Source organism: Mustela lutreola, chromosome 15 (assembly GCF_030435805.1).
Source record: "Mustela lutreola isolate mMusLut2 chromosome 15, mMusLut2.pri, whole genome shotgun sequence".
Taxonomy (NCBI): domain Eukaryota; kingdom Metazoa; phylum Chordata; class Mammalia; order Carnivora; family Mustelidae; genus Mustela; species Mustela lutreola.
The window spans coordinates 14,124,044-14,140,615 of NC_081304.1; the positions used below are offsets into that span (position 1 = coordinate 14,124,044).

The 16,572-nt window shown below is 42.5% G+C and overlaps 1 protein-coding gene across 1 annotated transcript in view; it reads left to right on the plus strand.

Moving 5' to 3' along the window:
- The window catches only part of SMURF2 (SMAD specific E3 ubiquitin protein ligase 2), a 121,837-nt gene extending 106,554 nt beyond the window's left edge, over window positions 1-15,283 (plus strand). Inside the window, exons 13-19 of the mRNA XM_059150232.1 lie at window positions 377-491; window positions 2,601-2,779; window positions 3,586-3,723; window positions 7,426-7,546; window positions 9,946-10,147; window positions 11,516-11,591; window positions 11,899-15,283. Of these exons, the coding sequence (XP_059006215.1) occupies window positions 377-491; window positions 2,601-2,779; window positions 3,586-3,723; window positions 7,426-7,546; window positions 9,946-10,147; window positions 11,516-11,591; window positions 11,899-11,998 (931 nt within the window). The 3' untranslated portion in view covers window positions 11,999-15,283. The remainder of the gene's footprint in view (window positions 1-376; window positions 492-2,600; window positions 2,780-3,585; window positions 3,724-7,425; window positions 7,547-9,945; window positions 10,148-11,515; window positions 11,592-11,898) is intronic.
- Window positions 15,284-16,572: the final 1,289 nt, after the last annotated feature.

Sequence of the window (16,572 nt, forward strand, 5' to 3'; positions counted from 1 at the left end):
CCACACGGATGTTTTGGGGGGAAAAAATCTTCCCTTCATTTTATGTTTATCCTGGATTAGAATCTTACTTAGTAATTAAGTAGGTAACAGGCCACTGGGCTGCAGCATCTAATGAGTCATTGGCACTTCGGGATATTACTTTATACTCTTTGGTGCTGAGATGTCATAAAATTGCCATAAACAGAGTGAGATGTGACTTCAAGAGTTTATTTGTTTTTTGGGGCATGGTAGAGTTTTCCAGTGTCATTTTATAGAACTAGTTAGTGCTGCTTTATTTTCCTTTATTTAAAAAATTCCTTGCTGAAATAATTAAGAGCATATCTTAATAAAAATATTCATTAACAAAAAAATTCCTGTACCCTATCTTGCTTTCTAGGGAGTGGTTGTATCTCTTGTCCCATGAAATGTTGAATCCGTACTACGGCCTCTTCCAGTATTCAAGAGATGATATCTATACATTGCAGATCAATCCTGATTCTGCGGTTAATCCGGTAAGGTTGGTGGTTCTGAAGAGGTGAATTAACTTGGGACTTGTAATGCTTTTTATTTGAAATGTCAGTGTAGTTTAGGATCACTGTCCCTGTTCGAGTCAGAATCTACCTAGCAAGTCCTCCTTTAGAAAATCAAGGAAATCGGTATGGATAGATGCAGTAATCTGTGCTCCAGGATGCGCAGTGCATCACTTAAAGGAGCCCTGATTGGAAACAACATCATTGTCCATAAGCGAGGGATTGGATAAATTATGATATGAAGCAAAATTATGTTCATGGTTAAGAGCTTAGTTTCCGGAATTAGATAGACATGAGATCATATATCCTGGTCCTGTTACTTACTGGCTTTATGATTAAGCCTCAATTTTATCATTGTTAATAATAAGCATAATTTGAACCTCAGAAGGACTGTGACAATTAAGTGGGACCCTGCTCAGTAAGTATTAAGCATAGTGATGTACATTGTTAACCCTACTGTGCATTATTAAGCACTCAACAAAAGCTAGTATCTGTTACTAATCGGTTTTTATATTATGTCTGTTAGCTTTCCATACAAGGGCATACTGTATAGACACTAAAATGACACTGTGGGATAGTAGTTAATGATGGATAAAGTGTTCATGATACATTAAGTGAAAAGAAAGTTACAAAATAAGTTGATACAATTTTGGTAAATACATATATATGTAAACATTGAGAGACTCTACGGTTTAATACTGACAGAGGTTATCTCTAGGTGTTATATTATGGGTGATTTTTTGTTTTGCTTGTCTATTTTTAAATATTTTCCTTTTAAAAAACTTTCTTTTAAGATAAAAGAGAGAGGTTTAAAGATGAGCTTAAAGATTACTTATTAACTAGAGAAGAAAGAAAATTTTATTTTTATTTTATTTTATTTTATTTTTAAGATTTTATTTATTTATTTGACAGAGAGAGATCACAAGTAGGTAGAGAGGCAGGCAGAGAGAAAGAGAAGGAAGCAGGCTCCCTGCTGAGCAGAGAGCCCGATATGGGACTCGATCCCAGGACCCTGAGATCATGACCCGAGCCGAAGGCAGCGGCTTAACCCACTGAGCCACCCAGGCGCCCCAAAGAAAGAAAATTTTAAATGCCAATAACAGTTTGTCATGAAAGACCAAATATACCCAAACATGGTAGAAATGATAGGTTCATTGCAGAGAAGTTTTATAAAGGGAAGATTTTTAGGTGAAGGCTCTGCTTGGGGAGTCCATTTCTGCCATTGTATTAATAATAGCTTGTGTTTGCTGAATGTTTACTGTGCGCCTGTCCAGTGCCATGAGCTTCATTGTCCATTCTGGCTCCTCGCAGAGTACTGTTAGGACCCCCATCTTTCCACATGTGGAAAATGAATCCTATAGGAGTGAAGTAATTTGCCCAAATATGCATGGCTAGTAACTGGCAGAATTAGGGCTCTGGTCCAAGTTAGACATGAAATCTGTGCTCTTTAATCTGTGGTGTTCTGAAGTTCAGATGCTGGTTAGGTCAAGGAAATAGGGAGGTGTAGTATTGAAAGCTTTTTTTTTTCTGTGACAGAGTCAGGATTGTAAAGGCTCAGCAGGCGTAGGATCTGTGAGTGGTTTCACAGAGCTACAGTGGGAGTGACGTTTGGACTTAATTTCTTTCTTTCTTTTTTTTTTTTTTTTTTTTTTAAGATTTTATTTATTTGACAGACAGAGATCACAAGCAGGCAGAGAGGCAGGCAGAGGGAGAGGGGGAAGCAGGCTCCCCGCCAAACAGAGAGCCTGATGCGGGGCTTGGTCCCAGGACTCTGAGATCATGACCTCGAACCTACTGAGCCACCCAGGCGCCCCTGAACTTAATTTCTAAAGATAATTTTACAAAGTGACTTTACCCTGGGAGAAGCTTGTCTCTGGTGTAATATTTTAGCAATGGCGAGAATTTTGAACGTGCCCTATAGAAACTCTCCCTACTGATTATTGACCTTTGATACGATGGCCTTTTCCACTTACATAAATTGTAGAGTATAAATTGACAGTTATAAAAAAGATGGCTCTTGCCTAATTTTTATTAAAAATTCCCTGTATAGTATCTGACCTGAGTACTTATATAAACTTTTCTCAATTTCAGGAACATTTATCATATTTCCACTTTGTTGGACGGATAATGGGAATGGCAGTGTTTCATGGACATTATATTGACGGTGGTTTCACGTTGCCTTTTTATAAGCAGTTGCTCGGGAAGTCAATTACTTTGGATGACATGGAATTAGTTGATCCAGATCTTCATAACAGTTTGGTGTGGATCCTGTACGTATTGAGTCTTGTATCTGTTCATTATAGTTAGAATCTGAGCCTTAGTGCATGTTTCAAAACGGAAGTACTTTTTCCAAAAACTAATGCACAGAGACTATTGAGAGAGATTATCTAAGTGTTAGGACCACATAAAACTTTCGCTCTTTCTGCTGCTTTCCCGTATATTTCAGATTCCTGAAAGTTAGTACTACTACTTTAAAAAGGAAAAGAAAAAAATCTAGTTTATTCTTTTTTTAAAAGTACCACATGTAGTGATTTCCTCAGCATGGTATTAGTGCTATTCCAATCCTGCATGTGTGAGAACAGCAAATTCCTGCCGAAGTAGTGATTGTAGAAACCACATTTTGGAAAGGGTAGCTGTAAGAATCAGTTCTATTTTGTCAGTGGTTGTTTGTTTATGAATATACATAGGCCATACTTATTTTTACCAAATACACAAGTAGCTTTCTCATGGGACACTCAGGCGTTTGGTTGCGTGGGGGTTACATTCAAATAGAGCGTCTTACCTAAAAGCCAAACGTAATTGAAGTTTTTCCTTGTGTAAAGCCCAGGTTTGGCCAGGGGCCTTTGTCATTACTCAGAAAGTGTAATGTTTCCTGTGTTTATGAAGGTGAAAGCTCTTTGACCTTTCTGCCCGAGAACTAGGAGGTACGGTGCCATAAGGACTAGCAACAGGAATCTGATCTTACATTTATCGTGTCACAGAACTCTTAGTTTTATCTGTCTTACCAGTTAAGATATCTGTAGGATCCGTATTTTAGATTTTCCAGTTAAATATCTTTCTCTCTTTTCCTTTCTAGTGAGAATGATATCACCGGTGTTTTGGACCATACTTTCTGTGTCGAACATAATGCATATGGTGAGATCATTCAGCATGAACTTAAACCGAACGGCAAGAGTATCCCTGTTACTGAAGAAAATAAAAAAGAATATGTTAGGTAAATTCCTCTATGTTCTCACTCCTGAGAATTGTTTCAAGACTCTAGAATAACTGTACAGCAACCAAACACTGAAGTATTTAGGTCTTGTCACTTACTGCTACAAAATAGGCTTCTGCAGAATTGAGTGGCTTTAAAAACCACCACCATTTTATTTTTTCTCACAATTCTGTGGGTCAGTAACTCAGATGGAGAACAGCAGGGAGACATTCGGCCCTGCACGTGGTGTCAACGGGGACTGGCGCCAGGATGGCCTCTTACTCAGTGAGGGTGGCTCACATGGCCAGGGGCTGGCTAGATGGCCCCTGGGTCACCATTTGGGGTCCAGTTCTCACTGTTGGTTGGGCTCCCTGGTTATCCCCAGATGGTATCCGGGGCCTGTCAGAATTCTCTCCACAGCCATTCTCTTCCCAGCATAGCTGGACTTCCTGTGGGGCAGCTGGTTTCCCAGAGCACACATGCAGAGGTTGTCAGACCTTCTGAAGGCCTAACTAAGCCTAGAACTGGCCAGATCACCTCTGTTGTGTTCTTTCTGTTAAAGTGAGTCCCAAGCCAGCCCAGGCTCAGTGTGGACGAGGGGTTGCACGAAGGCACGGATAGCAGGACACCAGGCGCATGGGGCTGGTCACAGCGCCACAGCTATATCCGTATAGGCCGTGGCTGCACTCCGTGACCAGCACCTGCCCCATCTATGAGCAGGCACGTCTGTGAGCACTAGAAAACGTTCTTCAGATTTTCTGTCATCCCCTGATGATTGAGGAATTTAGAAGTATCAGGTTAGATCATTTGGCCTATGGTAACTAAAGTTCTTTTAAATGGTAGGCAAATGTAGGCATTTGAACTTGACCACATGGACATAGAAATGTACACGCTGTACTTCTTGGTGTAGCTATGTCCCTAAGTCTTACTGGCTTAAACTGTCCTGGTTGACAAGTGAGGCCCATCGTTCTCACAGACTGTTCGCAGGCGTGAGCACTGGAATAGCTTTTTTGGAAAGCAGTTTGATAATGGCTATCAAAATGAAAATGCATGTGCCTTTCAACTAGCAGCTCTGTTTTGAAGAATCTATTCTGTGGAAACACATGTAGTTAAAGAAATACAAATATGGATGTTCAGTTAGATACTATTTGTAAAATCAGCTGAAAACTGATGAAATGTTTTTAGAGAACGATTTACATACATACATTCAACAGAATATTATATGGATGTTTTAAAAGAAAGTTGTCAGAGTTAAAAAAAAAAATTTTAGGGGCACCAGGCTGGCTCAGTTGGAAGAACATGTGATTCTTGATCTCAAGATCATGAGTTTGAGACCCACATTGGGTATGGAGATTACTAAAAAAAATTAACAAGTAAAAAAAGAAAATTTTTTTAAGGCAAGTTTTAGGGGCACCTGGTGGCTCAGTTGGTTAAGCGCTTGCCTTGGGCTTAGGTCATGATCCCAGGGTCCTGGATTCGAGTCTCCATTGGACTTTGTTCACCGGGGAGCCTGCTCCCTCTCTCTCTGCCTGCCTCTCTTTCTTTCTCTCTCTGTCAAATAATAAAAATCTTTTTTAAAAAGGCAAGTTTTAGGAATTATATGGGAACAAAGTCGATGTTGTTTTATAATTATTTGAAAGATGTCCAGGAAGTCTGCGTACCAAGTAAAGTGTTAGGCTGGGATGAGGCAGTGCTGGTGCTGGGCCTGGAAGTAGCCAGGGAGGAGCGAATTAGTAGAATGGACCGTCTAGCATGGCCTCCTCACTTCCTAGACCCCACTTGCCAGGACTCGGTCATGTGTTCAGGACATAGTCATATCTCCTAGTGGATACAGTTTTGACAGAAAAAAGTTACAGAGGGGCTCCTGGGTGGCTCAGTTGGTTAGGCAGCTGCCTTCAGCTCAGGTCATGATCCCAGGCTCCCTGCTGAGGGAGCCTGCTTCTCCCTGTCCCTCTGCTGCTTCCCCTGCTTGTGCTCTCTCTCTCTCTGGCCGTCTCTCTTTCTCAAATAAATAAAATCTTTTTATTTTATTTATTTATCAGAGAGAGAGAGGGGGAGAGAGCAAGCACAGGCAGACAGAATGGCATGCAGAGGCAGAGGGAGAAGCAGGCTCCCTGCTGAGCAAGGAGCCCGATGTGGGACTCGATCCCAGTCCTGGGATCATGACCTAAGCCGAAGGCAGCTGCCTAACCAACTGAGCCACCCAGGCGTCCCTCAAATAAATAAAATCTTTAAAAAAGTTACAGAGGAAAAACTTTTGCAAAGACGTACAATTTTGCTGTCCTCTTAAACAAGCAAACAAAAATGAGTTTTGCCAAAGGATCTGATGTTAAGTAACTTCTCAGAGTAGAGATTGATTTCCCATGTTTGGAAGAGGAAGTACTGGCATATTTGGAAGATGAATAGTTCTGAGATTTTTGAGATGGAGAAGTTTTCCCAAGTAGATAGATTTATTTTTAAAGGCAATTCAGTTATAAGTCCAAGTCAAAAATATAAGTAAAGCTACACATTGGATGTAGTTTGGTGTACTTTTTGTTGGTAAAATTACGTCTTTCAGGTTTTTTTTTTTTTTTTTAAGATTTTATTTATTATTTATTTATTTAAAAAAAAATTTTTTTTAAGGATTTTATTTATTTATTAGACAGAGAGATCACAAGTAGGCAGAGAGAGGGGGAAGCAGGCTTCCCACTGAGCAGAGAGCCCGATGTGGGGCTCGATCCCAGGACGCCGAGACCATATAACCTGAGCCGAAGGCAGAGGCCTAACCAACTGAGCCACCCAGACGTCCCAAGATTTTATTTATTTGACAGAGATCACCAGTAGGCAGAGAGTCAGGCAGAGGGAGGTGGGAAGCAGGCTCCCCACTGAGCAGAGAGCCCAATGTGAGGCTCGATTCCAGGACCCTGAGATCATGACCTGAACCAAAGGCAGAGGCTTAACCCACTGAGCCACCTAGGTGCCCCCCTCCAGGTTTTTTTTTTAAGGCCTCCAGGAAACAATGAGTATTTAATAAAAAGGTGTTTACTATTGGCTTTTCCTGTTCTCATTCTGGATTTGAAGAGCCTCTTTATATTATTATATTATACTATTATACTTTGAAGTGAAATCAGAAAAGTAGTCTGTTTTGGCTGAATGGGCTCTTTTTTTCTGGTTGTTGGCATGCATGCTAGAAGTTCAGAAAGAAGTTTCATCTAGATTTTAGCTTCAGACCCACCGGATCCCTGGCTGTCTTCCAGTTTACTGAGAGTTCCTCTGATTTGCTGAGTTGCTTCATTCTTACTGCTTTTATTAGTGGAAGCTCACCACTTTTTAATTTCCAGTGAACCATCTCACAGCTCAGGGCCCAGCACCCTTAAGGATCTGAGATTCTTTCAGACTTTGGACTAAATTCTTTTTTAGGATTTTATTTATTTGAGAGGGAGAACAGGGGGTGGTTGGAGATGGGCAGGGGAGGAGGGAGAGGAAGAGGAAAAGAAGCCCAAGCAGACTCTCTCCTGAGTGCAGAGCCTGACTCGGGGCTTCGTCTCATGACCCTGAGATCATGACCTGAGCTGAAACCAAGAGTCGGACCCTTAACCCACTGAGCCACCCAGGTGCCCCAGACTGTAGACTTAGTTCTTAATGCTAGGTGCCAGGAAGTGTAATGATCTGAAGTAGAGATTCACAGCACTTACCAAATCTGAATATATTTGATCATATGAAACCCCTGCCCGATGTTTACAGGCTATATGTGAACTGGAGATTTTTACGAGGCATTGAGGCTCAATTCCTGGCTCTGCAGAAGGGATTTAATGAAGTAATTCCCCAGCATCTGCTGAAGACATTTGATGAGAAGGAGCTAGAGGTCAGTGTATTACTATCGTGACATCATTTAGTGTCCTGAGGAAAGGTTGGGAATTTTCTATTAACTACGTTTTAGAGGAAAGTCACATTGTTGGTGCTTTTGAAGTTTTATGGTGCAGAGCTCCGAGAATTCTTATTCACAGGAAAACTCTTTCCTGCTTTGGAAAAGCCTTTTGTGCTTTGGAATTTCTATAAGTAAGCCGTCTCTCTTACATTGTGAATGCTCTTTACTTATTTTTCCATATCACCCTTTCTGCTTTTCAACAGATTTCATGTCTTATGTGTACATTCTTCTGTGTGTACATGTTGTTTTCTATTCCCTAATTAAGTAGTTATTGATTTAATTAAATTTTATTACTTGTTTCCACCTTATTGAAATTTATTAGAATTAGAAGCCTAGCTTCAATTGGATTTCCACTGAGCTTTGCAAGAAGGCATTCGATAGACAAGATCACAGAGAAATAATTACAACACTTAGGATAAACTGTATCTAAACATCTTTCCTCTCTTTGGAAATATTCATTACTAACAGAACCAGTAATAAATAGTCAACCATTTTTTTTTGTTATTGTTTTCCTTTAAAGCTGGTTGTTAAAGCACCTTTTTCTGGTTTTATAATTAAGACCTTTAAATAAATACATCCGAATTTCCATTGAGCTACTTTGAAAAAACAATGAGGTTTTATTCTACTAGAGGCCCCAAATTTAATTAGTGGCTAAGAATAGCATAAATATTTGAAAGCTACAAATAAATGTAAAACATTTTATTCATTAACATCAGTTACCTTTCTTTTTTAAAAAAAATATTTATTGGGGCATCTGGGTGGCTCAGTCAGTTGAGTGTCTGCCTTCTGCTCAGGTCATGATCTTGGGGTCCTGGGATGGAGTCCTGCAGCGGGTTCCTGGCATGGGAGGGAGTCTGCCTCTCCCTCTCCCACTGCCCCTTCCATTACCCTGCTTGTGCTCACTCGCTCGCTCTCTCAGATGAATAAATAAAATCTTTTAAAAAAATTATTTAAGTGGTCTCTCCACCCAGCGTCGGGCTTGAACTCACAACCCCAGGACTGAGAGTCATGCGCTCTTCACCTGAGCCAGCCAGATGCCCCTGCAGTGTCCTTCCTAACTAAATCTGTTAACAGACCTGTTCGTGAATCTAAACAGACTGCTTCCACTCGGTACCATCCCCCATTCCTTTTGTGATTCAACTGTTCAGTAGGGCAGTGGCCGGAGGAAGTGGTCAGGAGACGGAAGAATACACAGGAGGAATGGCAGTAACGCTGAAAGACAGTGCGTGTTCCTCTGTTCATAAAATGAGTGAGGAATTTGGCCCTGGGATTACCACTCCTCTGACGAAAAGAATTGCGGAGATATCTTTTGTGTTAATAATACTTCTGTGATCCTATTTGGATAACCACTTCTCTGTTCAGTGTGGCTGTGATTTAGTAATCTCTCCAGAACCTGTTGAAGCTTTGGGGGAGATTTTATTCAGTAGGGTTAGGGTTTATTTTACATAGTTTCTATTGGTAATGAAATTGAACTTTTGATGAAAAAAGGCATAATTTATTTTAGAGTTCTGTGGGATTAATAGAGCTCATTATCAAACGTGGGATTTGTAGGCTGCACTGTCTGTACACTACACACGGTTATAATGCACTGTTGGAAACACTTCATTGAGACAAGTCAGTCTTGGAGCCCAAGGAGATGCAGTAATAGTATCCGAGTGATTTTGATGGGGCTCATCCTTGCAGGCTGTGCGGCCGGGTGTCCAGCCGAGCACGCTGTCCTGTATTTCGTGCTTTGCTAGAACTTAAAGATCATCAAACAGATTGCTCTTGCTTGTTCCGCACTCATTTCTTGAGTCGTGAGCGGCATGGGGCTCGCACAGGACGGAGTGAGGTAGATGTTACTGAGGTATCACAGCAGGGGAGACTGCTGGCTGCTCAGGGTGGACCGATTTGCCCAAATCCCAAAGCTAGGAAGTGTTGAAACCCAGCATGACGCAGGTATTACGGAAGGCACATACAGGCTGTATTTACTCTGTTTGCCGTCCATTCAACAAGATTCAGCATTCTCCTATGAAAACATGGAACTTCCTTTTCCCTCTGAAGCTCACGTTCACCACAGTAGGGGGTCTCAGACCCCTGGTGGGTAGGTAGGGAGCCTGCGGTATGCAGGTCCAGGGAGCCTTTGAAATACGAACCGCTGCTCTCAGCCCAGACTCACAGAATCAGAATCTCTGAACACAGGACCTGATAGTTTGTGTGTTTTGAAAAAGCTTTCTAGATCTTTGATTAAGAACCATCATAAGAGAGCCAACACTACAAATCTAAAGCTCCGTTTGAGGGGTTTTTGGCTTAACGGGGATTTCCATTGGCTCATTATTTGTGCGATATTTTAACAGCTCATTATTTGTGGACTTGGAAAGATAGACGTTAATGACTGGAAGGTAAACACCCGGTTAAAACACTGCACACCAGACAGCAATGTCGTCAAGTGGTTCTGGAAGGCTGTGGAGTTTTTTGATGAAGAGCGAAGAGCACGGTTACTTCAGTTTGTGACGGGCTCATCTCGAGTGCCTCTGCAGGGCTTCAAAGCTTTACAAGGTAGAGCACGGGGTCCAGCCTCTGCGGGGGAGGTGGGGGGGCACGTCAGTATCTGGTTGGGCTTCATTCTGTTTCTGTGGGTAGCTCCGCATTCTGCTTCTGTGGGTAACTCCGTAATTTGATACCTTCGTCTCCTTCCTTTCCTTTGTTCCCCTCCCGAGCGCCTTTTCCACTGGGGTTCAGGTCACTGCGACCACAGTGATCACTGGGATCCTGGGCTCATGGGGAGTGTGGCACGCGGGAGGCCGTGGGCGCGCCGCTCTGCCTTTTCTGGTCCCCTTGCTTTTAGCCTGGCGCGCGCCTTCTGCCGGGGAAGCACAGCTTCCACCTTCCCGTCACAGCCGGCCCGACTGCACCCACTCAGGACACCTCCTCACTCTACTTTTTTATTCTTTTTTTTTTTTTTTAAGATTTTATTTATTTATTTGACAGAGATCACAAGCGGGCAGAGAGGTGCACAGAGAGGTGGAAGCAGGCTCCCCGCTCAGCAGAGAGCCTGATGCAGGGCTCGATCCCAGGACCCTGGGATCATGACCCGAGCTGAAGGCAGAGGCCTTAACCCACTGAGTCACCCAGGCGCCCCCTTTTTTACTCTTTTAATAGAAAGAGGCAGCATGAGTTTGTGGACGCCGTTTCTTGGTCCTGTCCGAGCTCGTTCCTTACTGCGCAGCGTCAGACCATTTGCTAACAAACGTCTTCCATTTTCACGACTTGTTTCTGTGGCATCACTGTCCAGTTTGGGGATGGGTTGGTGTCACCACTAAGGACTGTGGCATTCCCTGGGTGGCAGTTGCTTTCTTTCCCACTGAAGCTCTTCCCGCGTGGAGCCGCTGCCGCGACAGGGGGGCGTCCCCGGGAGCGCGTATTTTGCGCAGTGCTTACAGTCCCTATTTGGGGCCCTCACCAGACTCCCCAGATGCACACACTTGGACAGAGCATCTTGTGGTTGCTGAGATTTATTCCATTGAAACGGCTAATCTTTTGCTGTCAGCCAATTTTGAGGCATGAAACCTAAATTTGCATTTAGGTGGTTATCTTTTTGAATGTGTGTATATATTTGATCTTGGATTTGTCCATTTACTTCTCATACTTTTGGCACTTTTTTGGGGGGGGTAGAAGATAGAAGTTGGCAAAGGATTTCAATCCTGGAATTTTGCTCAGATTGAAATGCTAGCGTATTAAGGAATCCAGTATTATCCAAGGTCAATTCCAGTTTTCAAAACGCAGATTCTTTTCCTTCTGCCCTTGGCAGCTTGTAGTGAAGTCAGCAGTATTCCCATCCTTAGGCCCCGCGGTTTGCATACCAGATTTATTCTGAGATTTCAGAGACTAACACAGTCACGTGACCCACACTGACTTCCTCGGCAGGTGCTGCGGGCCCGCGACTCTTCACCATTCACCAGATCGATGCCTGCACCAACAACCTGCCCAAAGCCCACACTTGGTGAGTTGTTTTTGGGGGCCTCCCCCCTCATTCCAGGTCCCTGGATGTTAGTTTTAAACTAATTTGCTATTCTTAGTACTGAAAGGACCTCTAAAAGGAATAAGCAACTTTTGAGTGATTTAAGATTATTCAGAAATTGGTAGGAAAGCCTGAAAGTGGCAGCCTCAGCTTTAGAGAGATACAACTTTTAATTTTCTGTGTGTTGTGAGAAGCAATGTGCCTGAATTCATACAATACTGTGCTTGCTAGGCTAGGCCTGGTGACTTTCTCTCAACGAACTGTGTCCATCTGATTTGCTTCTCTACAGCTTCAATCGAATAGACATTCCGCCCTATGAGAGCTATGAAAAGTTATATGAAAAGCTGCTAACAGCCATCGAAGAAACATGTGGGTTTGCTGTGGAATGACAGACTTCAAGGATCTCCCCAGGACTCTATTTATACCCCGACCGCCAGCCTCCTTTCAGTGACGTTTCGCAGAATGCGGAAATACAGGACCCCGCCCCCCCTTAAAATTTTTTTAGGACACTGTGAGGGGAAAGGACAATTTTGAAATTCCTTTTCAAGGAAAAAAAAAAAAAAAGGTCTTTATGCTTTGCCATAAGGCCACACTCAGCTGCTATTTAAAATTAATATCTTGAACCTAAAGAATGCTGACTTTTCCTACATTTCCAGAGTTAGGCAGTATTCTACACTTAAAGACTACTACTATTTTTATAAAAGGTAATCTATTCAAATCGCTCCACAGATTTCAAGTCTCTCAAACATCAAGACAACTTCAGCAGTCGGTACACACATCACATTTCATTTTGATTGAATACATGATTTTGAATAGCTCCTGTACTTGCTCTTTGTAAAAAAAATAAATAAAATTATTTTGAATTATTCTACCTTTGTAAACAATTGGCTAAAGGAATCATTATCTTTAAAAAAAATTAAGCCATTTACACATTTAATTACATTTTTCTATAGCAAAGCATTATATTTTAAAAGCATTATATGTTTCAACCTAGCTCGAGTGAATCTTTTATATATTTTTCAAGTACTAACTTTCTGGAATACAGCCACATTGTTTTGGTTGTCAGATTCCTAATGCAACCATTTAGTCTAAACTAGCTTATTGGATACAGTGAGATGCATTCAGGGGCTCCTTGTTTTTAAGAAACTTTAAAAAAAAATCCCAATTTTTTATCTTGAATGAATATGATCAGGTATTTTGGATTTACTTTTCATCTTAAATGGAAATACTGCATTTTTATAGCTCCTCGGATAGTGTAGATGGGATGGGGCTTTCATTCTTCTGCTGGGTCAGCTTATCTTTAATATATAGACTATTTCTGTAAACCAAAGTCTCCTATGACAAGTGTACCTAATTTATGTTTTAATTACGGTCTAAGTTTCTATCAAGTAAAACCATCCAGAACCTTTGTTAAGCTGCTCAGGAGCTAAAATTATGACAAAGGAAACATTTTATTCAGCCAGTTTAGAAAATCCTGCTTTTACCTAATAAAATGAAGGTGGGGGTTGGGAGGAGGAGGGCGCGGGGTAGGATTACTGAAGAAATCGTGATTCTGAATCTCTGGTATAAATTACTTCAGAAGTGAAGAATTCATTTTGGAGGTATGGGCAGCTCAGTTCCCTTGGTGCTGATCAGCATCTGATTTTGGAATATCCAGATTTGGTTTTCAAGGTGTGTGGCATGTTGCATAGTCCAGAAGGCAACTGAAATTCTGGAGTAAGGGATCGAAAAACTCTGTGAACTCATGGATGGATTTTGAAATTAAACTATCAGAAATCTGCATCTAGATATATCTATATCTATATATATATATTCCCCCCCCCCCCCCCACTTACACTGATGAGAATCAGGAAGGGGAAGTTTGGATGATCTAGCTCTGTTGAAATTTTGCAGCTTAATTATCAAGTAAATGGGCCCTTAGTGTCCTTTTGTTTGGTGGATTGGTTTTCAGTCTGTGTTCATGAGCCAAGGTGTTCCTCAGAGATGCCTCAGAAGTAATGGTCTAAGAGAGGAGGGGCAGAGAGGGATTGGAAATGCCTGGTCGGTATTTGAACAGCAGCCTCCAACTGCCGCCCCCCACCCCCTTTACCGGAGCAGCTCCCAGTTTCTCTCTTCTGGGTTCCAAGTAAGCTGTCACGGCGTGGGAGGTTGGGGGAGGGGATATAGAAGTGGTGGAGATTTTGCTGTTTAAAAAAAAAAAAAAAAAAAGTCGAGAACTACTTGTGTAATTTTCTAAATGTTTGAATTTATTCCATTCAGCCCCATTGGACTGCTGCTTGCAAGCTGGTCCTAGTCCTGCCGTGCAGTGGTAACGTGCTTCTGCTGACCCTTTCCTTCGCAGACACTTTGTGTTCTCCTGCTGCATTCTTAGCAGTTCCTAAGAACATCCTGAAATGTACAGAAGAGGTTTCTAAAATATTTGGTATCAGCTTTCACGGTAGTACCTTACTGGTTGCAGATCCATCTCTTTTATATCATTTAAAGCACTAGTGCAATGTAATCGTGCCTACTCCTAGAATCTTCCAAAAAGTAAGGACGTGATGAACACTTTAGCGAAGTCCTAACTGACGGCTGCAGTAGTAAATGCTACTATCCTAACGTATAGTAAAGCAGGCTAACACCATCGCTTTTGAGTGCCTTTTTAACTTTATAATGATGACTTAATAGAGCTTTAAAAGAAATCTACCCTAACAGTCTGTGGTATCACCAACATGATCTAGAAAGACATGATTTAGATTTCATTTTCAAAATTATGTTCCCTGATGACTTCCAAACAGGTGCTAAGAAGCAAGCAAAACCCCCACCGTGTCGTTGAATCTGGAACTCGCACCTCACGTGTAATGTGAATATTTATTTCCACTCGTCCCTCTTAGCCGGCTTCTTTCTCATCCCTCCCTCTAGTCGCGTTATTTCAGACACGTGATGTCACGTTGCCATACAGCGCCTCGCCATCCCGAATGCTTAGTTACGAACAGTGGTTATTTGTAGCGCTCACATGCAGTACGGAGGTGAGTTCTGTCCCGGAGGGTCTAATTTCTGGGTGTAAAGAGTTTTTAAACAGTGCTGTGTATAGTGTACATTTTGTTTTGCACATAGTTTGTTGCCCTGAATGGGCTTTATTTTTACTTTTTTTTTCCCCAATTGTTAGCATTTACGGTTCAGAGCACAAAAATTCCTTCAGTACAATGTAATTTGCTTTGTTTCTCAACACTAAGTCCGCTTTGAACCTCCAGGCGTCGAGCTGGTGGCACTGTTGGGAGTCAGAGACAATTCCAGTCCTCGGTGGTTTGCCAGCGCCGCGCCCCCCGCGTCAGCGTTGAAGGGGCAGCGCGGGGCAGGCGGGCGCCGCGTGGGGCCTGACGGTCTCCCGTTCGGGTGATGATTGTACCAAATGCTGAGTTGTTTTCTTTCTAGATGTAATTAGTTCACTTCATGTAATATTCTTCTTTCTCCCAAACTGACTTTAAAAACAAAGTTTTATCATTTTCATTGTATTTGTATTTATTACAGAGTGTTTTAGCTTTGATATTCTTTGTATTTTCACTCAGTTGTTACATGAGCTTTATCAATAACATCTGTATAAATGGTTTTTAAAAATTAACTATGTATGTGCCCATGCCGCAGTTGAGCAATAAAATGAATGCTGTTTGCACTGTCACAGCATCAAAGTTTTTTTTTTTTTTTTTAAACATTTTATTTATTTATCAGAGAGAGAGGGGGAGAGAGCGAGCACGGGCAGACAGAATGGCAAGTAGAGGCAGAGGGAGAAGCAGGCTCCCTGCTGGGCAAGGAACCGGATGTGGGACTCGATCCCAGGACGCTGGGATCATGACCTGAGCCGAAGGCAGCTGCTTAACAAACTGAGCCACCCAGGCGTCCCAGCATCAAAGTTTTTAAAGAATATTGAGTTTCTAATGAATTAATTGTTTTGAGAAAACGTCACAACTGGCTTTATTGAGAGTGACGGCAGGTGAGCCATCAGGCGAGAAGTTTCCGAAGATTCCCGCGCCTGCCAGGGGTTGTCTTCATCCCACTGCAGAGCCCCGGAGCGCTCCAGGAGCCCCCCGGCCCCCAGCAGAGCAGGTTGGTTGGCTGCTGGTGGCTGCTGGTGGCTGCTGGGAGGCCTGTGGGGCGGGATGGCGGGGGGCTGCTCCGGTGACCCGAGCAGTGGGGGGGTCCCTCCTCTGCTACCTGCTGTCGAGCCATAAAATCCTCAGAAGGAGAACCCCGTTAGATTTTTCCAAGAAACCAAGACTTCAGGGTCCAGGATTCACAGCTCTGTAAGTGATGGTGGACAAAAGTGCAGCTAAATACAGGTAGAAAAAGGACTGGCTGTGATGTTGCTTCATCCAGAGCACAGCCCGTGTCAGTCTGTCCCGCGGCACAGGCCGCGCAGAATGTCGGGGACCGCAGGGAGGAGGGAGCAGCGGAGTGAAGCCAGGGAATGTTTTTTAGAGCCTTTTGAAACATTTTTTGCTTGGTCTCACGTTGCTGTGTTTACTAAAATTTGTAGTGTTAGTACATTATGGATTTTAGTACTTTTATAATTTATGAATTACCCGAAGTTTTGATTTGATATGTTGTTTTTCTGCTGTGTGGCTGCCTGAAAGGTCTGGCTCTTTGTTCTAATGTAGATTAACTTGGTACCTGCCGCGCTCATTTGTACTGTGTGTCCCAGACCTTACAGTTAGGATAACACAACAGAGCAGGAGACTTGTTAACAGTATGGAGAGAATTATACAGGAAAAAGGCTTACATTCCTACATTAACACTCAGCAAACCCGACAAGCCAGATTTTAAGTTTTTTAAGTTTTTTTTTTTTTTTTTTTTTTTTTAAACAGATTAGAGTGAGAGGCGAGCATGGAAGGGAGGGGGCAGAGGGATAGGAGTAAAGAATCCCGAGCAGACTCCAGGCTGAGTGTGGAGCCCAGTGGAGCCTTGATCTCATGATCCTGAGATCACA